The sequence below is a fragment of the Gossypium hirsutum genome, chromosome A05 (genome assembly GCF_007990345.1).
Source record: "Gossypium hirsutum isolate 1008001.06 chromosome A05, Gossypium_hirsutum_v2.1, whole genome shotgun sequence".
Taxonomy (NCBI): domain Eukaryota; kingdom Viridiplantae; phylum Streptophyta; class Magnoliopsida; order Malvales; family Malvaceae; genus Gossypium; species Gossypium hirsutum.
In genome coordinates this window covers 28,476,308-28,500,155 of record NC_053428.1, presented here as the reverse complement: position 1 = coordinate 28,500,155, position 23,848 = coordinate 28,476,308, and the positions used below count along the sequence as shown (strand labels likewise).

Genomic DNA, 23,848 nt, shown 5'->3' with positions numbered 1-23,848 from the left:
AAAATTAATTGCGTATAAATGTCCGAGATCTAAAATTAAAAATGCCCCAAATCTTAAAATACCGCGCAAAGGGGGCAAATTGAAATAGCACACAGACTGCAGGGCCAATTTAAAATAATATAAAACTTAAATATGGCCCGATTGAAGGCTAGCACAAAGGAGGGGACCAATTGCGCAAATTACCCAATTAAAGGTAACATGCATGGTCCCAAGCAAAAAAGTTGATTCCACTCCCCCATGCTACTTTGTTTTATTATTAATTAAAACTACTCCCCCACACTATTTTGTTTTATTATTAATTAAAACTATTCCCCCATACTATTTTGTTTTTATTATTAATTAAAACCATACTTTATTTTCTCTTTTTTTTATCATAAAAAAAACTTTTTCTTTAAGAAAAAAACAACAAAAAAAAGAGTTAAAACACCACCTTACCACCCTACATTCATTTTTCAAAATAGAGAGAAGGCTCTCAACTCTCTCAACCCTTCCCCTCCTCCGGTCATCGGACCGGCCATCAACCATCACGCTGGTCACCAACCACCGACGGCGGCGCCGCCGTCCACGGTGACCGAAAAATCTTTCGAGGCCCTTTTTCGCTTCTTTTCTCGAGTAGAGCCCGGATTTGGGGTTAAAATGACCCAAAAACCTTCAAAAATTAATGAGAAACACCCTAGAACTCAAGAATCCATTCGATTTCCGGCCACCGATCCTCGGCGGTGGCTTCCCGGTCGTCCACGATGTTGGAAAACTGAACACCGGTAAGATCCTTCCCTCTTTCCCTTTTTTTATATTTTTTATAAGTTTTTTCTTTGTTAAAAATATTTGTAAAATAGATAAAACGAATGAATAGAAAGAAGATCAAAAAAATAAAAATAAGGACAAACACCTTTTGAACTTGTTTTCTCCTTTTGATTTCTCCTCAAAAGTCTCTGTAATACAACCCCTTCTAATACAATCTCTTCTCTCCCCAAAATACAATCGATTCTTCCTCAAAATACCATCGATCCCCCCATCTTACAATCGGTTCTAGTATGGCCTTTATAGCCATTTACAAACTTTATTATATATATTTGTTATCTTTTCTTCTTCTTGTATGGCAGGCAAACGGTGGTGGAGGCATGTGCCACTTGGTAGTGGTTGGAAGTGGGTGGTTGAGGCTTGCGGCTAGAGTTTCTAATTTCCGAAAATAGGTTGTGGGCTAGGGTTTCTAAGCTTTTGGGCTTCTTTTAGGTTTTAATTTTTGGGTTGTAATTGGGTTGATAGCTTTGTTTGTAAATGGACTTTTAATGGGCATTTTGATTTTTTTTATTTTTTTTTAAAATTTGGTTTATTTATTTTAAGGCTTGGGCAAAATATGGGTTCTACAACCATTATTATATGATCTAAAAAGGAGTAAAAGGTTGTGACACAAAAGGAATGCCCATTACATTCCTTTTATATTATATTAGTAGTTTAAGTTAAAAAGACTAAATTTTAAATGTAAGTATACCAAAATGGTTAATATTTCAATTTTTTCATTACAAAATTTAAATCCAATACGGTTACATATAGAGAAGGCTTACAACTTTTCTTTTATATAGAAAGTAAAAGTACTCTTTCCTATTTAAAAATGTCGAAATAGTTTTTTTTTCTATTTTAATTAATATAATTAAAGATATTAATTATTTAGATTAATGACTAAAAAACTATTTTAACTAATTAATATCATTGTAAAAATATAAAATCAATTTATATTAAATTAAAATATAAAGATTAAAAATAAACATAACATGTGACATATAGATAAAGCTGATGACATTACTTCTATTTATAGTGTTTGGATTATTGATAAATATTTGGAAAATAATTATTTATAATGGTAACGGGGGATGGGGCCCGTGAGGCCCGTGAGGCCCGTGACAAATTTCAGTACAACTAAGCGGCTACGAACCTAGACACCAACTTTTTCCCCAAAAAAGTAACCTCCCTCGTTCACCTTTTTCGCTTCTGTCCGGCCACATAAAATATAGTGATCTCTTATTGGCTGATTTGGGGGCGTGTGGGTCCCGCTCTATCTGAATCACAGTGCCAAGTCAGCATCTGACACTGACATGGGACAACGGTATTCCTCGATTGTTACATATCTCCGCCACTTTATGTCCACTTAGGAGCCTGGTTTTTTTACATCTTCCGTGATACATTATAAAATTAAAAGTCTATGTATATTTATTCATGAATCCTGATGATTCAAAACATTTGTTAACAAAAAGGGAAAATAAAATAATAAATATTCCCAAAATCTGGGTTAAAATTCTAAAACATTTTGCAAAAATACAAAATAAACGATCTTTACTTTTTAAGTATGACTTTTGGGGGGATCCATAACATGCATCATGCATCCATCTTCACCATTCAACTGCATTCCAAAATATAAAACAAAGTTGAGCATGCAAAATTTTCAATCTATAAAGTGTAATTCAATTTAATTAGAGATAAATAAAAATTATTTTTTAATACCATAAAGAAATTATATTATTTAAACATTGTTTTATTGCATGTTAATTTAAATTAATATCATATAAATAATAATAAAAGAGTACTCAAATAAAATATGTTAATTTATACATAAATTCTTTTTTACCCGACTGTTAGAAATTTATACACAAGTTTAGGAGTTTAGGATTAAAACTCAAAAATTTTAAAGAACAACGTATTAGTTTTGAAGAATGCTTTTTTTTTTATTTTGTTTGATCAATAAAAAGGTGATCAGATATGTTCATTAATATCAAGTCTAGAATTCTTTTAAGGATGAATCAACCATCCATTCAATATCAAGTTTGGAAGAAACTTGTGTTTTCATATCAACTTTAGATGACCTTAAAATTCATTAATTTAAGATCAATTCTTGAAGTCCTTTGAATCCAACACAAATCCAATTTTGAAGCAAGCATCTTTTCAAACTCAATTTCAACATTAAGACTTGTTAACTTTTAAAGCAACCCGCATCAATTCAAAATCAAGTCTAGACAAACATTGGATCAAAACTCAATTGAAGTTTCAAGATCAAATTTAACGACTTTTGAAGCAATTTGCATATACCCAAAATCAAGTCTAGACAATCTTTGAAATAAAACTGGACAGAAAAAAAAAATTATCTAGAGATTGTAATTCAATATTCTAGATCAAATATATATAAAGGATTTATTTCATCTAAAAAAGTAAATTTTGATTTTTTTTATTCTAATACTTAATATAACTTTTTTCAATTTCAGTCCTATATATGAGACGACAAATCCTTATTTAAAATCCATTCATATTTGATAGTAAATTTAGAAGAGAAGTTGGGCTGGGGGAGGGACTTGTTTGGGAAATTAAAGATGGGGCATGTCAATTGGTCAGATATATAATATATAAATGCCTTTTAAGAAACAAATGCATCTTCTTCATTTCACTACACCTTTTGCATGTGGGGCGGTGCGTTTTTATTAGGCTACATTTTATTTTCAATAACTACTGAAAGAAAGAGATTATACCTTCTCTTCAACAAAAATCGATTAACATTTCTCAAAAAAATAATTATTATTATTATTTAAAAAACACACTTCATAAGATATACAGTGTGCCCAATTACATTATTATTACACTTTCATCATTAAAGATATTTGAGCGAATTAAAACTCAAAATATGAAGACCAATTGAGTTAAGGTTGAAAACTTGAAAAATGGTTACTTGATGAACAAGTAGAGTCATTTTTCATGTTCAAAGGTATTGGATTATATCGAGGCTCTTATGGAATTACATCAAAATTATCTTATGTTGATTTTTAGTTTTACTTTATAAATATGAATACCAATTGAGTTAAGGTTGAAAACTTGAAAAATGGTTACTTGAAGATCAAGTAAGATCACTCTCCATATTTAAAGGCATTGGATTATATCAAGGCTCTTATGGAATTACATCAAAATTATCTTATATTGATTTTTAGCTTTACTTAATAAAAATGAATTATATTCTAACTTTTATGTAATCAAAACTTAAATAGTACATAAACTTAAGTTTTGTCTAACTTAAAAATATTCCGAGAGAACACAAATTTGTTCAAGTTAAAAACATCTTATATGTGCATTATTTTTTTAAGCAATCAAAAAAGTCTCTTGTATTGCAAAATTAAACTTTTGAGGGAGAGGTTTAGTTAGAGATTGACTTATTCTTTGTACAACGGTAACATCGCTAAATGGGTGAGAGTTAGTTGATATTAAAACTCAAATAATTGGTTATTTCATGAGAAAGATAGTTGATTATTGTTTTGGGCAAGACTCCATTGATGTAGACAAAAATTGAACTATATAACCAATCTCAATATTCATCTTCACGTTTACGCACTTTTAATTTCATTATAGAATAATTAACCATAATTTCAAGCACTCTTCCAACTATAGTTTTTGTTTGCTAAGCATGTTACCCTCTTCTCTACATTTATGTTTGTATATCTACATTAATTATATGTTAAAAAAATTTGATAATTTTACTCCTTTTATGTAACAAAAAAAAAAGCAAAATGAAAAATATATATAGATATTTCCAGGTCACATTGATTAAAAAAAATAAAATATAAAAGGTTTCCCACTGACCAATTTTTTTATATAATTACTAGTTGTAACCCTCACATGATGTAATCTACATACCATTTTCAGTGTTCAATGTATCAAAACCAAGCAAATCTTTCTTTAAAGATACATCACATCTATCTTCTCAATCTAAATTGCAAATTTGGAAACTTTTCATACAAAATGTTAATTTGCATCATTAATTTTGTTTTTTTTCTTGTATTTTTGAAATATCTTAAATTTCTTATCCATTTATATTTTCTTAAAAATAAATCCTAACAACTTTTTTATGGATGTTAAATTGTATTTAAATATGGGTTAAAGTACTTAAGACTTCGTTAGATATTATTAAAGTTGGATCAAATAATCTATTTATTATTAAATAAATCAATTTAATATATTTACTATTAAAAAAATTAAATAAAGAAAAATTAGAATAGAGTTAATATTTATTGTATAAAAAAAGCTTTCGAAATTATTTTCTTCAATTGCAGTTCAATTCTAAGTAAAGAAAATTCATTTACAAAATTATAAAAACTGACAAAAAATTAAATCTATTAAAAAGTAAATATTAACTCTGTTCCAATTTTTCTTTATTTGATTATTTTAGTAGTACATGTACTGAATCGATCCATTTAATAGTCAAAGGACTAACTTGATCAAATCCCTAATAAAAGGACCTCTCAAATATATTCAGCATTAAATATGTCATGTTTTACATTGTGTCTAAAAATATTTTATTTATTTAATTTTCGAAATTGAGAAACTTTAAGATTACAAATTGAATTGTTGATTGAGTCTTTATACATTTGACATCAGTGTTGTTCATAGTGTAGAAAGATGTAAGTTCAAATACGTTGAAGTATTTTTATAAAATATTTAGAACAACCCATAATATTATCTTAACTCGTAAATAAGAGAATAAATATATTTCAGGATATTCAAACTCACGAACTCCTATACAAACAATAATATTAATATTAATCGAGTTAAAACTCAACCAAAATTAAACGGGATGCTATTAATAATTTTTTTTTTCAATTTCATGCTTGTAATTATTATTTTTGAAAAGAAAAGGTACTCGATTTATTAAAAAATAATTAGCGATAATTTCTGTATTATCCAATGCTAAAAGACATTTGGGCTTTTTACTTGCTTCATCAACAGCAGACAGATAGCGTACTTTCCCCTTTTATAAAATCCTCTTCCAAAACCACTATTTTTCCCCTCACAAAAGCTTTCAACTCTGAAACAAGACTTGTTTTTTTTTTCCTTTGAATTGTTAGTTTCCGGGGAAGATGTCGGCGGGACTCGGAAAATGCAGCAAAATCCGCTACATTGTGAGGCTCAGGCAAATGCTGCTGCGGTGGAGGAACAAGGCTCGCATGTCGGCCAGCCGCATTCCGTCTGATGTGCCGGCGGGACATGTGGCGGTCTGCGTGGGGAGGAGTTGCAGGAGATTCGTGGTGCGGGTGACGTACCTGAACCATCCCGTCTTTAGGAAATTCCTTATCGAAGCAGAGGAAGAGTATGGGTTTAGCAACCAAGGCCCATTGACGATCCCCTGCGACGAGTCCGTTTTCGAAGAAGTGATCCGGTTTATTTCCCGTTCAGAGTCGGGTCACTCCGATAGGTTCCTGAACATCGAAGACTTTAAAGATAAGTGTCACTCGGGGATCAGGAGTAAGCTCGATACGTGGATAGAATCTCGACCGTTACTTCACGGAAAAACAATGTGTTAACCAAAGAAACAGTTGGAAAGAGAAAGGAAAAGTCTTTGATTCTTACCCGGGGAGGCTATTCTGAGTCAGTTCCGAGTTAGTTTGAGTGAAGAATTAATTATACAATACTGACGAAAGTTGAAACCAATGAGTTTGGCCGAGTCGGGGAGCTTTCACTTACCGTAAATCACAAGGTATGTTGGCGGGGTTATAATTTCTTTTCAAAAATTATTCGTGATGGGTTAAAATTGGCGATACAATGAGGTGAGGCAACGTACGAATACCTGAGCAGAATGCTGACTCGTTATGCTTGATGGAGATGGCAGAGAAGACACGAGTTGGAATCCGGGAAAAAGAAGGTCTAGGCTTCGAGACGATGAATTTCACTAGAAAGAGAAAAGCAAATGTAGTAATTTTAAATCATTGCTGTAAATTCTGTGATATATTGAATGATGGAGGAAATGCCTAATTTTGTATTTACTATAAGATTTAGACTCGTATCATTTATCAACTTTTTTAAATGAAATCTTTGCTTCATATCGACCCAACCGCCATAAAGACAATCTTGGTTGGAAAAGGACAAGCTTAGTTAACAGTAAGGAAAACACACAAGTGAAGATTGTTGAGTTTGTGTAGTCAAATAAGAAAATGGGTGTCTTAATCAGTGTTGGGTTAACATAGGACCCGAGGGGTGGTTTGACTTTGAAGGAACCGTATGGAAATAGGAATCCAAAGGGGACATTGTGGAAGAACCAGACATAGTGGAGCATTATCGTTATCAACTTATCGGTTCTTCACTCACTTTCTTCGTCTTGGGAAACCCATGCCCCCGTTCCCCTTCTAAAAAAAGTGTATTCAACAAAATTGACTAAATACTGATGCTTTGCCATTGCCCCTTCAAGACATTAATGTGAATTGGACAAGCTTGGCTTCTGTTCTGCCATCTACACTTACAGAAATATAACAGCAAGTAAAGAGTGGACCACTTTTTGCTCCACCTAGAGCTACTCATTAATTATTTGTGTTTCTTTTTATCTTCTTCTATTATTGTTGTTATTGTTTTTTAATATACTAGCTGGTTCATCATGCATTGATTGTTGTACTGTAACACCTTTGAAGAGTTAGACCTAGTTATTGCTAATTTCCTTTATAGCGGTGTCAAATGGATGATGCAATCATTGTCTTGTTTGTTACATTAGAGATTACCCCAGAAGAAAAATGTTTTTAATCTAGAAATATTTGGTGTCTCAACAACCAAATCCCCTAAAATATGGACTGATTATATTATGTTCTTTTTTCAACGTTTGCTACCTTGCTTTCAATCCTTGACTTCTCCTTTCTTTGTCATGTTTGGGATTAGCTCCATTAATCCTTGAACAAATTTTAAGAATATGCTATACATTGATACTTTTGTTTTCTGATGACTGCTCGTTATGATTTTGATTATGATATTTCACTCCAAAGTAAAGAGGGTGATAAGGTTATGTTTATCATTATGTTTTTATTCGTATTTTATCATTTACAAAGTGAGAATCGAATCCAAAGGTATGGGAAAGGGATGAGTTAAAGCTGTCAATATGTGCACTGCCAAGGGTCCCCAAATGCTATAATTTGTGTTTTCTTTTACAAAGGCAGCTTCAATCTAACACAAAAACATGTATATCAGGTTTACTGAATACTATATATATCATAGAAATATGTCTACCTAGAGAGTTTTTCTGTGGGGAGAAAAAATGTTATAAACAAGTGAATAAAATGTACCAAACGAAGGTTGAGAGAAAGAGTGAAATATATCCAGTAACATTATGCGTGATGACGGGTGGTGGTTGGTATGGTGGTGAAAGGGAAATGTGATTAACAATCAGGCTCAATAAAGGAATAAGTTGAGAGGATTTTAGAAAGTGATTTCAAATACTAAAAAGTCCCTTCACTTGTTGTGAAAAGCTGCTATTTATAGTGTTATATAAGAATGAGAGTCACAAAGTTGACAATAAGGAGCAATGGAATTAATTTTCAATTACAATGGCATTAATAGTTAAAAAAGAATGGTGAAGGGATTTGTTGTTAATGGTAAATAATGAAGAAAAGCTCACAATGTTTCTAAAATAAGGGAGAAGCACTCAGCATTCCAGAAAAAATGTTAAAAAGAAATCTATAACTACCTCCATATTTGATCCACCAAGCTAAGCTCCTAACAACCGTGACATATTTTGAGGTTACATCCATTTCTTCTATTTTAGTTAAACAATACTGTGTGAAACATCTTTCGTGAAACATCCCTTAAAACATAATACAATAGTTATTATTAAATAAAAAATATTCCAACTTATTTCAAACGTGAATTGCTCTCCATATAGTTGATCTCGATGGAGAGGTTATTGAAAATATTTTCTCATATTTAATTTTATAAGTTAAATTAATAAATAAGAATTGAGCCTAACCAGACCAATCTTAAATCAAAATTTCCCTATTCAAGTATAGTCTAATTTGGATGTATTGGGCCGAGTAGCCTTAGAAAGGCCTAAACTCTATCTTCATCGTGCATTAATAACTATGCAGTATAGATCAATTTTATTAGTACCTTATTAGAAAATTAAAGGAGAAAAACTCTTTTTTCTTGAGTACAGTATAGTTTAATTAATATTGATATTATTATTAATAAAAAAATTTTAAGTTTAAAAAAATAATTAATACTCTAATAATCCTTAGAGACTCATTGAGTTCCACTAACCTAAATGTCATTTCTATGACATATAATAGCTAGGTTAAGCATTTTGAATTTTCAATGGTTAGCCTTAGATTAGATGTCTTAAAATGTTCAAATAGAGCTATTAACCTTATACTTTGTAGAAATTATGAATTTAATACATGTACTTTACTTTAATTTATTTTAAGTCTTATACTTTTTTAATTTTAAAATTTTAGTCCTAACCCAATAGTAACACTTAAATCTGTTTGATTAAATTATGTCATTAGTCATGCATTATGCGTAAAGTTATAGATTTAGTCAACGTTCACTAATGGGTCACATTCAGAAAGCTATATTTTTTTTAAATTTTAAAATTTTAGTCTTAATGCAAATGATTGTTGTTAAATTTGTTAACTGAATTTTTATAAGTAATATGTGAAAATAACAAACAAATATAGCATTACACATGTGATAATATGTTTGAGACATCAAATTTTAAAAAATAACAAAACTTAATGAATTTAATAACTATGATTTGATCTAACTAAAATTTTTAAATTCTAAAACTATGAGGATTAAAAATGATCACATTAAAATACAGATACTAAATTTATAATTTACGTAAAATATAAAATCTAATTACAAATTTTAATATCTTAAAATCAAATCATTCCCTTCCATTCTAATATATATATATATTTAATTGAGGATATTTTTCAACCATCCTTTCTTGGTAGGATTCGAATAATTTGTTGCATTTCCAAGTTGTATGGTTGGAAGCTTTTTACCCCCCGGAAAAAAGGTTTAGCATTATAATTTATAAAGTAGTGGGAGGCAAGGGCAAGGCGATGGGTAAATGTCAAAAAAATAAATAAGAGACCCAAAAATGAAAATTGTTGAAGTAACATGTGTATATACCTGCAGCACACCCCACCTCCCAACATAAGTGCCTTTCTTTTTTGTCCCAATTCTGACTTGTCACTTCCATTTTTCAAATAGTTTATACATCAAAGATAAAAAAAACAGTTAAATAACAACATTGAGTGGAGCTGCTGGGAGGAACCAAGTCCACAATGTGGCACTTAATGAATATTATCAACCTCAATTAAATTCTTAATAAATGAATCTCGTGTATTGATTTGATGGTTAAAATATTTACTATCTCAAATATAATTTAAATTTAAGTTATATTAATTAAGTTATTGTTAGAGTTTTACAAAAAAAATTTATAATTCATAAAAAGAAGAATTTGATTAAGGTACGTGTGGGGAAGTAACTCAAAATTTTGATTTGATGGAAAAAAAAGGAAAGTTCAGTTTCATGTTTAAAGCTGCGACCATTGTCTGCCCAAAAACAAATGAAAGAAACTAATCAATCATCTATATATATTATAATCTTGTGAAGTGATGTTATTGGTGGTTTATTTATTTATATACATCACTAGATTTAACACACACGTATACATATATTGAAATATTTTGTTTGTTTTTATGTTTATCAATCACTGGATTTTATTGCAAATTTGGACTCATTTGTCAAGATCGCAGCAATTTCCGTAATTAAAGAATGTATTAGCTTGAAATCGACTTGTTAATCAAAATTTACTTCAAACCAGATGACATTGTAACCACTTGCTAATAAGAGGTGTAAGCAAGTAAGCAAGTAAGAGTGTTCTTTCTTTAAAATATAATAATTTTATATTTTAATCCCTTTAAAATTATATATTAACTCAAAATTTTATAATTCAATCTTTATTGATGGCTTCAATACAAGATGGGAAGGGGAATTGGATTCTTGGCTATAATCGTTTTTTGAGGAAGTGTTTGGGTATAGTTGCTGAGCTTTGGGGCATATTGGATGGCTTACACATACTTCAAAAATAAGAATACAATTCTAGAGGTTATAACAGCTATTAGCGATAACAAACCTGAAAGAATCAACTCTATTTCAATAAAGAAGATAAAACAAGTCATTGCTAATAAAGAGAAGTGGTCATTGAGATCTATTCCTAAGGAAACTAACAAGATTGTAGAGGCATTAACAAAAATAACCCTATCGAATGATTAAGTTTTATACATATTTGGTGACCCCTATGGAGATACAAGAAATTCTAAAGGAAGAGAGCACTAGAGGCAATTTATCTATGAATACGTCATTGTAATTTTTTGCTTTACTTTAGAAAAAAAAAACATTGTTAGAGACTGAAATTTGAGTTAAAACAGCTTGAAGCAACTAGATTTTGATTATTAGTGATGATAGAATATTTATGGTCTTAATCACAGTAGGTGTTGGTGATTGCTGTCAAGCAATTGGGTTTTAAAAGCATAAATTATCCACTAATCACGTACGTTTTGTCCTTGAAGTAAATGACAAGTACTGCACACTTATAGGAATCAATTAAGATCCACACACCCACAAGATCTAACCAAGGATTTTTCTTTTCTATAAATGAAACGAATTGGGACATCTTACGTAAGAAAACATAATAAGACTTGTGTAGAAATACAACAACATGACTGACAGTTTAACCCAGATTTTCAAGTTGGTAAAAAACAAAACCCAGCAACTGGAATTGACTGCTTCAAACATTTTCACTCTAAAGCAGATCCGAATAACACAATAGCATATGTTATGACCAATCATATATATGCTATTATGCATGTGAACCTTTTGTCTTAAGTTTTGATGAATTTGATGGGTGGTGGTCCCTTGTTGAAAGGAGAATACATATGGGTTGTATATATTTTGAGTTTCTGTTTTTATTTATACGTTAGCTATACTTTGTTTTAACCCATGTTCTTACTTATTTCATGTTTTAGCAAAAAGAAGAGTGAATTGGTTTACTTGTTTCCTTTTCTACGGAAAATTAGTGGTTTTAGCCTACATAAATATTATTGTGTAAGAGGACTTTGATTTGAGTGCATTGATATATTATGAGCTGAAGAGAGATTATGGGTAATTTTAGTTATTATAATAAAAAGAGTATATATAATCAGAACCTATAATAAAATTGTTTAAAAAAAATTTAAGATTAAACAAGAAAAATTGAGAAATCTAAAACCAATTTAAACCGAAATGTTTGAATAGTTTATATAATACAAGTTTAAAGTTCATAGTTACCTAAACCAAATTCTATTTTTTTAAAAATATAAAATTAATATTTTAGAATTAACTTAAATTTTGTGTATAAAAATATTTTTCATTAAATATTATATAAGCGTTATTAATTATATTTATTTCATTGAAAAATTAGTTTTTCAAGAGACTTTAAAACTTTATTATATGATGTTTAAAAGTCATAAAAGAAAGCTTATTTTTATTGTTAAAAAAGTCAGAGATAAATATATTTACATAATTTTTATCTCTAAATTAATATTGGTTTATTTGAAAAATATTGTAAAAGAAAATATAAATAGTCAGGTTCATAAAAAAAAGTGCAATTAAGTTGAGTGAAAAGTGTAGAAGTTATTGTTTTAGTAGGCTTTACCCATTTAGAAGAAGTTGGAGAAATTTAAGTGGACAAAGAATTTGGAAATTTTAGATTTTAGTACTACACATATTAATTATGTGATTAATTAGGAAATCAATTCTTCAAATTTAATCCCAGTAATTAAGTTTGAAGTCAACGAAAATTAATGAAATTTAAATGGATGAAGAAATTGGATACCATCCGTACAAGTCACTTGACTTCCTTTCATAGATATGTAATTTTGGTTTAATAGTTAAAAGAAGAAAGTTTGAGAAAATACCGAGGAAATTCGGTTGTGAAAATAAAATATTAAATGTGTTAAGTTTGAAGTAGGAGTGAACCTTTGGAAAGAATCCAATAAAACAATTTTAAATTAATAAAAATGATGAATTTTATTTTATCATTTTAATTCGATGTGAATTTCTTTTTGAATCAAGTCAAATCTAATGGAGTTAAATTAAAAAAATTTAACATGTCAAATTAAAATCTTATTATAATATATACATACATTTGAAACCATATATATTTAATAACTTTTTCAAAATAAAATAAAACGTTTTAAGATGATAAACTTGAATCATTATTTAACTTATTTAAGTTTCCAAAATTATTATTTTAGAACATTTTTAAATTTTAACTTTCTTTAAATTATCTTAAAATTTTTAAATATATATATAAATTTTAATTTTTTTGTACTTTTTATTGATGGAGAGACTAATTTTCTTGTTTTCAAAATTGACAGGGACCAAAGGTTTGTTTACACCACTATGTTATTTGAATTATTTGAGTTATTCGAATTGTAAAATTCAACTCTACTCAAACTCGAAACTTGAATTATTTATTCAAATTGATTCGAAAAAAACGAATAACTCAATTCGATTAACTCAAAATTTGATATTTTTTTAAAATTTTTTTTTAAATCAAATCTAATTTTACTCCTCCTTAATTTTAACAACTTCCATTAAAAACCCAAACTTTTTAAGCAACTCTTGGAGCTTGAAAACTTAAAAATTGAAGTTAAAACAAAATTAGAGCATTGGGTATTTAGAAGGTTTTTTCAGCAAATAAACAAAAGGTTTACGCAAAATAAGGTAAATATGCAGGGTTTTTTTTTAAATTAAAAAAAGTAGGTTATTTTGAGATAGTGCGTGTGAAAGTGAGTCAAGCTGGGTGCGCTTTTCACCAATGGTTTTTTTAAAACATTGAGAATGGTAAAATTTTTAAAAACAATAATTTTTCCTATAAATATCAAGTCATTTTTCATTCTTTTCACTCAAATCCAACTCTCTTAATTTTCTAAAGTTTTGTTCTAAAATTTCCAATACACTTTTTGAAAATATTATAGTCTTATTTAATTATTTCATATATTATTCATTTCGGTTAAATTTTCACAAATGGCAACCTCTTTGATTTGTTTCAACAACAAGCTCATTTTCACCGCTCAAGCGATAATCGTAAGAAGAAATTTTAAATTTTGTTATACTCAATTAAGTCAAATTTAAAGTATTTTATTTTTTAAAATATTTTAAATTAATTTTTTTATCAATATAAATAGGCAAATGATTGTGTTTTGGAGGAGTTCATACATAACTTGTCAAAGAGCCCAAATACTAAAATTCGTGGTTACTTGTAAGACGCGAGATTCTTGCATGTGTCTCATATGCTCGAGGGCTACAAACTTAACCCTACAATTATCAGTGCGTTGGTGGAAAGATGGAAGCTCGAGACACACTTTCCATCTTCCATGCGGCAAGTGTACAATCACACTCGAGGACATAGCTTTACAACTCAATTTACCGGTGGATGGGCCAGTCGTCACAGGGTCAATGGTCGTTCCCTATAAAGAGGACTTTTGCGAGCCATTTTTTAGGAAGGTGCCGAATAAGTTTTACGATGGCCATATAAATATAGGCCAATCGACCTGTTGGATGTGTTTTCATCAAACGAATTCAAACGACAAATTTTTTTTCTAACCCCTAGTTTATTTGTTATTTATACTCAACTCATTTTCTTTCTTTTGCATTCAAATATTATTCTCTCAATGCTCTAAACTATTTTATTCTCAATTTTTCATTCAATTTAACTCAAATACTAATTGTTTTAATTTTATATTTCATAATTTCTTTGTTTTATTTTATTTTTATCATTTTAAAAATGTTAATGTTGCTTATTCGTTTGGATGACAAACACATTTCAGGCATCCAATTACAAATTGTAAGAAATTCATATTAATTTTAGTTAATTAAATTATTAAGTTGTTAAAGTTATTAATTTTAAAAAATTTATATTTATATAATCAAACTGAAGATCAGATTCTCGAGACGTACATAGACAAATTAAGTGTGAGGGCACCATGTGTTATTGAAGAATTGCATGCTCGGGAGGACTAAATTAGATCTTGCAGTTATCAGTGTTTTGGTTGAAAGATGGAGACTCGAGAGACACACATATCATCTTCCATGCGGTGAGCATAGAATTACGCTCGAAGATGTAACATTACAACCTAGTTTATAGGTTGATAGGGCAATCGTTGTGGTGGTTGTAGGCATTGGGGATTGGAGTGCTATTTGCAAACAACTATTAAGCAAGACGTCAGACAAGTTTAATGATAGCTAGATAGAGATGAAATTGTTAGAAGGCAATTTCAATTATATCAACAGCTTTGCCAATGCTATTAAAAGACAATAATATGCGCGAGCATTCATCTTGAGGTTAATTGAGGGTCTTCTAATACCAGATAAATCTCGAAATCTGATACATTTAAGGTGTCTACTATAACTAGCTGACTTAAAAGAAACAGGGCAACTTGGTTAGGGATCAGTTGTATCCGCAACATTATGTTGAGAGATGTTTCGAGCAACAGAAGCACAAAAAATTAAAATTGGTGATTGCATACTCCTTCTTCAATCATGGGTATAATATTGATTACCATTTATATGTCCCCAAGTAAACGCCTCTTATGAATTCTCACTCGTAATAATGTAAAATTCATTTAATACTATAGTTATCATAATATTTTTTTCATTATATTTTTGAAATAACATATTTTTTGAATATGTGAAACAATGACACGAGTCATGTGGGTATACCGGACGAGCTCAAAGATATCCGATTATTGTCATATCAATGATCAAAAGTTGAGATTAGCTTTTGAGTTTTTCAATTATATAATATTTATATAAGTATTTGAAATTTAATATTAGGTACGTAGTAAAATTTATAATTTCGTATTATAGTTTGAATGGGTGTTATTGTAACAACCCATTTTCAATTATGGTGAAAACGGTGGTTTCGAAACCCTGTTTACTAATTAAGTTTGCAAGTTTAATATTTAATAATTATTAGTATATTATATTGTTGTATGAAAACCTGGTTTGGTTATTTGATAGGAAGTTGATCAATAGAAAGTTGATCATGGTACACGGTTGAAATCATAAAGGTGGTAGAAGTGACCATTATGGATTTCTTTTGCAAATAATAATAAGTTGATCGAGTAGGGACTAAAATGATAATTTAGCCATTTATATATATAAGGTGGTTTGATAGGTTTTGGCCTTAATTATGATGATGTTAATCTTAATTAATAATTTATTAGACATATATATTTCGTATCATAGTGGATGGAAAGAGGCAGTTCATTTTCTTTCCTTCATCATCTCCATCACTGTGTTTCTTTTTTATTGAGCTAGGAAAGTTGGTCAAGCTTTGTGCTGTTGCATGGTAAGTTAAATCGAACATGTTGTACATTAATTTTATGTTTTTTTAGGTTATTGTGTTTCAATCTAACTAATAATAGTGTTCGTTTCTAAAACTGTTAAAGATTTCATGAGATTATCATTATTGAATGCTTGAAATGGTAGTGTTAAATGATTAGATTAGAAGTGAGGTTATGAAAAAGGATCACTTGGTAATATGGAAATTTGTTAATTCTGGATATCAGGGCTTAAGTATAGACCTTCCGAAATCAGTTTGAGAGTTCTTTAAACTTTGTTATAAAGGGACTCAACTGCATAACTTGTTAGGCTTAAGGGAATTTTGAGTGATAGAATTAAACTAACTTATATATTTTATAAGCTAATGAATGATGTTGGTTGATAAAAATTGAATTAAACTATGTAATAGATTAATATTTGAATCCGCCAAGAGAAGATCGCAATAAAGGAAAAGGTTTTGAGTAGACACTATAGTGGCGAGTTATAATTACTCTAAGCAAGTTCATACAATATAAATATTGTTTCATACAATATAAATATTGTTTAACTTTCATTTCTTTTGTTCTTTAATTGTATAATTGAATATTTGGTTTGTTAAACATATAAAGAGGAAATACCAAATTATGATACAAAAGAATGTGAATGAGATTACAAAATGAAAGTGTCCCGATGAACTTAGTAAAAGACTCAAACACATGGTTACATGTTATTTTCTGATGATTTCGAGATCCAATATTTGTTGCAAACTCGAAGAAATATGTGGCACAAATTTAGCCTGAACTGGTAATATGATGTCGTTTCAAAAGTTTAACCTGAACTAATTACCTTTCATATATATGCAGCCTTGGTCAAGCTTTCATTGTGTTGATAAATGTTTAGCTTAGGCGGGTAACTTGATACCTATGTAAGTGATTAGCTTAGACGAGCCTCTGATGTGAAGCATACCTATATTTTGAGTTCTTTTACAATGTTCATCGGGTACTATAAAACATGTGAAATGTGAAATTGGCAAGTTAAGGAATGAAGAGAAATGAAAGAGTTGACTATTATAGTTGGAATCAACACCAATAAAAGGTATGAGAATAAGTTTGATATGAAGTGTCATTGCATCATGTTGTGCAGTCGATATACTATATGTGATGAAGTCAACACTCTTCTTTGCTGGCGAATTGTATTGGCAAATTGGTAAACTGTATTTGTATATTAAATTAACATATAATTATTATATGAGGTAAGTCAATTATCGAATTTGTATAACCTTACAAAGTATTTTTAATACTTATGCCTAGATTGTTTTTATCTTGTAGATTTTTAATGTTTAGAGTGTGGCAGTCAGATCAATAAGAAGTTCACACTATTCGCCGAGTTTGTAGTAGACTCCTCATTTTATTTAAGTCAATCTAAATAACATATATATAGTTGTTTGGTCATCTGTAAACAAATGTGTTAAATTAGAAGGTAATTACTTTGGACTTTCATGATGTAATGTGTGTGAATTAACAAATGAATTTAGTTCTATTATGTTCCACGTTTTAAGTTTCACGAGACCTGTCACAGTGTGGGTATCCGCAAAATAGTCTGCCATTTTAAGTATATGCAATAAATTTACCAATTTAGATGTCCATCTTACTTTCCGCATAAATTGTATCCGTAGAATAATCCACAATTTAGCAATCTGAATTTCAATGCTTACATGAACGATCCGTTGGATTGACCCGCCACATATTGGTAAGTGGCATGGTCCACCATGTATGATTAAAGTATGTGTATGTTTTGTGAGTTTCGTGTGGTAACCTCTTATAGCTCAATTTGAGCGACTAGATTGGGTAGGGATGTTAGAATTATACTTTGATTCGAGAATTCAGAAATGCATCTCGATCAATTTTTTTTTTTTGCGAATCGTAATATCTAGCATGTTAAAGTATCATTGATAGTTTTTGCAATAGTCGAGATGCATGAATCCGATCGTGCATCGAGTTTATGCAAAGTATTCCGTTGTCACCCCAAGAGCTCGATGAACTTCATAAGATCGATTTGCGAGGAAGAACAAATGAAGATTGGCATAAATTCAATGCCAAATATATTTACATTTGGGAACATAGGTACGATTTCATGCCTATGCCATAAACCAATTCTCCTATTAGATTCAATGATGTCTTCAGATTACATGACATGATTTAGACTTCACGGTAAGTCATTTCTACTGCCGGAGGAGGAAATGAGTAGGCAATGTTATCGTAGGAGAAAAGCTAAAACGATACTTGGGGCGACAGCAATTATTGTGATTAAAGAACTTATTGATAACTACAATTGTTGTCGCCCCGACTCGAGTTTTAGTTTTTTTCTCCACTGTCACAATCACTTACCCCTTGAAAGTCTTCTTGCCCTTACTTTGTCATAGGTTTTAGACAATGAGGTTAGTGATACTACTTTGATGGAGATGGTGAAAAATAATAAGTTGATTATACTAGAAAGTTCATTTTTTCTCCTATGATTATGATCTCAAACTTATACATGGGGTTTATAAAGTATCCTCTTTTGGTGGCATAAAACTTGAACTCGTGATCGCATAACTACCGTCAATTGGGAGCCCTAGTTATACTTCAACTCGTGACCGTATAACCACTGTCATTTGGGAACCCAAGTTGCAATGCGACATCTTCTAAGATGATGGTTCCATCCCTACATGGTAGATGAAATGTGTGAGTTTTCGAGCACCATCGCACCACCATGAACTCAAACATATTTTAAAACTATCATACTATCTCTCTCAAACGCAAATACAAATGAATTTTTCTCCCCAAATTTTCAACACCCAACACAAAAAAAAATATTTTTTTAGAAACAGAAAATACGTCCTGCAAAGCAAAACGTGTTTTCTGTTTCTCTTTTCAAAATTGATCTATTTTTCTAAATTTGAGAAAAAATGGTCTAAACCCCTAATTATTTTTAAAAACGATATTTTTGTCTAACTTATCCCCAAAGTTGGAGGTTGAAAACTTAAAAACGGAAGCTAAAACAAGTTGAGAGCTTTGGGTATTTAAAAACGATGAAAAAGAGAGATGTTTTTTTGATAGATCAAAGATGAAAGAGATGTTCAAATTCCTTGGTTTCCATTATCTTTGCGTACGGTAGGTCTTAATCAGAACTGTACAGAGAAAGGTGAGGATAGAAAAACTAAGGTTCATGGTGTTCGAATATGGAAGAAAGGGGGGGGGGGACTTTTTATGTTTTCAATTTATCAAGAAAGGAAGAAAACTCCATGATTTAAGAAAAAGCAGTTTTACCAAAAAAAGAAGTTCATTTTTTTATAAAAATTTAATTTTGATTTGCTCTAAGACCTTGTCAATAGTCAAACAGAGGAACATGTATCCACCTTTGATTGGTCTGCATGTCATGCCATAATGAACAAAATAAAACTTGAAGTGTTAAATTGAATATTCTAAAGATAGAAATACCACATTAAAACAAAGCTTAAAATGGGTGGGTCATTCATGGTATTATCTCCTGTAATATTAAAAGTGTTGTTTATATGCAGAGCAGTTTAGGATTTAGGTTAAAATCTCAACTAATAAGGGATTTAGTGAAAGAAGAGAACAGAAGATGAGGAAGTGTTATTGTGTAGAGGTAGGTAGGGAGGGTGAAGGTGATGCCATGTTCTTTAACTGCGACCCTTTGAAATTTCTACCAAAACCAATTTAAGTTAATGGTTTATTGATTACCTTATTTATTATAATAAAAGAAAGCATAAATGGAGAGAGAGTCAAGGATGAACTAGTTACGGTCGAACATTACAGCAATTTTAAAATTTTCCCAATACAAACTTGTTCTCCACTAAGTTACGAATCCAACGAGTGGGAATTCAGCCATGTCTTTATCAAATTATTAGGATTGGCAATTATATTTGGATTTTTCTGGCTTTTTTTAAAAAAATTTAATTAATCGAATTTCAATAACAAAACCCATTAAACTTTACAACTTAATTTAATTATAGGATTTATTATGAAGGAGAAAAAAATCAATAAAATGTTCTATTGAATTAGGGTAAGCATTCAATCGAATCGAATGGAATTGAATGAAAAAATTTCGAGTTAATCGAGTTGACGAATCATATTTTATCATCCTAATTTGATTTAAAATTTTCTTGAATCGAGTCAAGTGAGATGAAATTCGAATCGAATCAAATATATTTATTCGAGTTAAATTTTAAAAAATAATTTTAGGCCATTGTAACCACTATCACTTATCATAATAAAATTTGTCCACCCTAATCAAATTTTTTATTAACTTTCATCACCTTATAATTTATTTATTAATCTTTTATATACGGGTTAGCTTCTTTGCTTACTTAGTTATTTCAATTATCTTCAGATTCTTGTCACTATGTATTTTGAAATTAAAAAATATATTAAATGTAAAAATGTGATTTTTTAATAAAAGTTATTTTAAAGATAAAATGTGAAATTGATACGAATATAAAATTTTAACATGAATATTTTATAGCATAATTAATAATTCAATTTTAATATAAATATTCGATATGACTAAATAATTCAATAATATAAATAATATAAAATGTGAAATTTAACTTAATAATATAAATAGTATATATAAAAAAATTTATTAGTATTTATGTTTAGTGATTTTTTTGGATAATTTTGATTTTTTATTTGAGAATAAAGGGTGAGAAGTAAAAGTTTAAGGGGGAAATAAAAAAAAATTGTAGGGGGGATGGGTTTGGGGTAGATGGGCGGTAGGATCGGAAGGGAGCAAAAGTTTTAGGGGGAAAGTGGGAGGGAGTAAAAATTTTAGGGAAAAATAAAAAGTTTTGAGGGTTTTTTAGAGTAAAATATTGAGAAAAAGTAAATGGGAGAGTAAAATTTTGGTGGGAAATATATTTTGGGTAGATTGGGGGGTTGGGATGGGAGGGGAGTAAAAGTTTGGGGGGAAAGTGGGAAGGAGTAAAAGTTTTGAGGGAAAAGTAAAAAGGTTTGGGAGTTTGGGGTAAAAATGTAAAATATTATAGTTTGATATTTAAATTATTCCAATTATTAGAGTTATTCGAATTTGAAAATTCAATTCGATTCTTACTTGAAATTCAAAAAAAAAAATTCGAGTTGACTCGAATAACTCGATTCGTTTAACTTGAAATTCGAGTTTTTTTTCGATTTTTTCAAGTCGAATCGAGTTTTGTTCACCCCTATACTGAATTAATGAACTTAGAATATCTCTCCTAGTATTTAAGTATTGAAGTTGAGTTTTAATTAAGTGAAAAATTCACCCATAAGCAGGGGCGAAGCCAGAAAATTTTTTTAGGGGGGCCGGATGAAATTTTAATTTTTTATAGTTTATATTTTTATAATTTGTAAAGGATTAAATTGAATTTTTATAATTTTAGGGGGGCAAAGTGGAATTTTATCTTTACTAATTTAAAATTTTTAAAAAAATTCAAGGGCTTAAAATGAAATTTTCCATTTTAGAGGCGCCGGGGCCCATGCCAGCCCCCCTGGCTACGCCCCTGCTCATAAGTTGTTACTTTATCAACTAATACATAAAATCTAAAAAAATATATTTAAAATTTAATTAGATTTTTTTGTTTCTTGTGGCCAGAACCCTGAAATTAACTTCCTCTACATCGTCTAGCCATATAACTCTACTGCGTCATTTCGAGTTGAGCAATGCGCATCAAGCATTAACTCCACATCTACAAGGCAAAATGAAAATCAAGTTTTTCTTAATTTCGATTGAACAGTTAAAAAGATCGTAACTCTAAAATAAATATGATGTCTATAGGGCAAATGTAAAGTGCATCTTACATGAAGTACTTTTACCTTATAAACATCATGTCAGCAAAAGCCACACCGTGATAGAAGCACTTTCTCTCACAAGTTTGAAAATCAACCTACTTTCCTAGATATCTCAAAATTCAACCTATTTCCTTCATTATTTTTCAAAATCGGTTTTTTCACTAATTTTGTCAAATATTAAGGTTGTTAAAATATTTCTTTTAAATGACATTTAGTCGTGGCACAATCTAAGACACAACCAACTAAAATGTCATTACAAAATAATATTTGACAATCATTATAATATTACTTTGTAAAATATTATCATTAGGTTAAAGATATCATAACCAATCGTATTGCAATTAAAACATTTTTTAGCAAATAAATTAAGTTGTTTCTAAAAAAAATATTATATTTGAAAATAACAAAAGTTGTTGCAATATATATAATTAAAAATGTTTTTTTTAAATTTTACAAAGTCGTTGAGTATACTTTAGACAACGAACATATACACAACAACCAACAATGATTTTTTGTTGTTACAATAAAATTTTAACAATATTAACATAGCATTTTGTGACGACTATCAACATTAATAATTTCTATTTTTCTTGTAGTGATGATGACCATCAATTAAGGGTTAATGTTTGATACAATATTAATGTAAAATTTTAATTAATGTCAAAATACGGTTTTGGATGAAGAATATATATAGATTTGGTAATAAAGGAGGGCATTGCTCTAGCAATTAAACAATATTTCGAGAGGTCACAAAAGTGGGTGCAATTCTAAAATCATCCCTCGGAAAGGAGGTAGCTTCCTCTGGTGGTATATCAAACAAATGGATCTGACCATTAGGATTAGCAGGCAAACTAGCCATTCCATCAGCTACCATATTCGCACCTCTGTAGATATGGGAAAAGCTAACCTGCCAGTCTCTATTGCAAAACTCCTTGATCCTTGACAAAGCAGCAGCGTTATCATTCCTATTATCTCGACCATTAATCGCCTGAAGACAATCACACCCAACTTCAACACGACGATATCCAGCATTCCATGCGACATCAACACCATCAGCAATCCCCCACAATTCTGCTTGCGCAACAGGCCAATGTCCTATTTCCTCGGTTAAAACATCAATAAAATGAGATTTATGAACTTTTTTTTTACATTAGAGTTAAAATTTTCAGGACAAAAACTTAAGAATGTGATATTGAAATTTTGGAGATTTTTTTAGAATTCATCAATTCAAAAACACAGCAATTAGATTTAAAAAAATTTCAAATTAAAAAAATTTATTAAATAATATTTAAAGTTTAAGCATACGTATTAAATGAAATAAAATCATGAAAAATTTTGAAAAACCCACTTTTAAGGTGAAATTAGAAATAGGGAATTTAACTACTCAAACTTCCTCACAAATTTTAATATTTTTACTTTTCGAGACAAGTAATTTCATGTTTATAATTTTTAGAAGAAAATAAATACAAATAAACTTGGAAAACTATTGAAAGCTGTCTTACATTATTTACAGCAAAAACATAAACAACTTTATGAATCAGGACTGGTTCTTTTACATAAAAATATATCCTAAAATCCACAAAACAATCCTTATTATTCAGATGCCATTTTTCACTAAAATGGTACTACAGGAAGGAAAAAATATAGTGGTGTGGTGCGTTATTGTTAGTAGTGAGTTTACGGTCAAGTCAAGTTAAAAAAGTTTGAGTTAATTGAATTGATAAATTCTATTTTAGTAATTATAAATTCAATTTGAATTTTTTTAATCGAATCGAGTTAAAAATTTTTGAGTTAAGTTAAATTGAGTTAACGAATCCTATTATTTATATTCAATATTACGTTTACATGGACCAATTATT

At 29.7% G+C, this 23,848-nt stretch overlaps 1 protein-coding gene and 1 long non-coding RNA gene across 2 annotated transcripts; both read left to right on the top strand.

Moving 5' to 3' along the window:
• The first annotated feature begins 370 nt into the window (after positions 1 to 370).
• Positions 371 to 1,309, top strand: LOC121229014 (uncharacterized). The gene is made up of 2 exons (XR_005926431.1): positions 371 to 761; positions 1,104 to 1,309. It is a non-coding gene; the product is annotated as an uncharacterized lncRNA (long non-coding RNA).
• Positions 1,310 to 5,668: 4,359 nt separating this feature from the next.
• Positions 5,669 to 6,791, top strand: LOC107957583 (auxin-induced protein 6B). The gene has a single exon (XM_016893122.2). The coding sequence runs from the start codon at positions 5,889 to 5,891 to the stop codon at positions 6,330 to 6,332; it is 444 nt and encodes a 147-aa protein (XP_016748611.2). The 5' UTR covers positions 5,669 to 5,888; the 3' UTR covers positions 6,333 to 6,791.
• Positions 6,792 to 23,848: the final 17,057 nt, after the last annotated feature.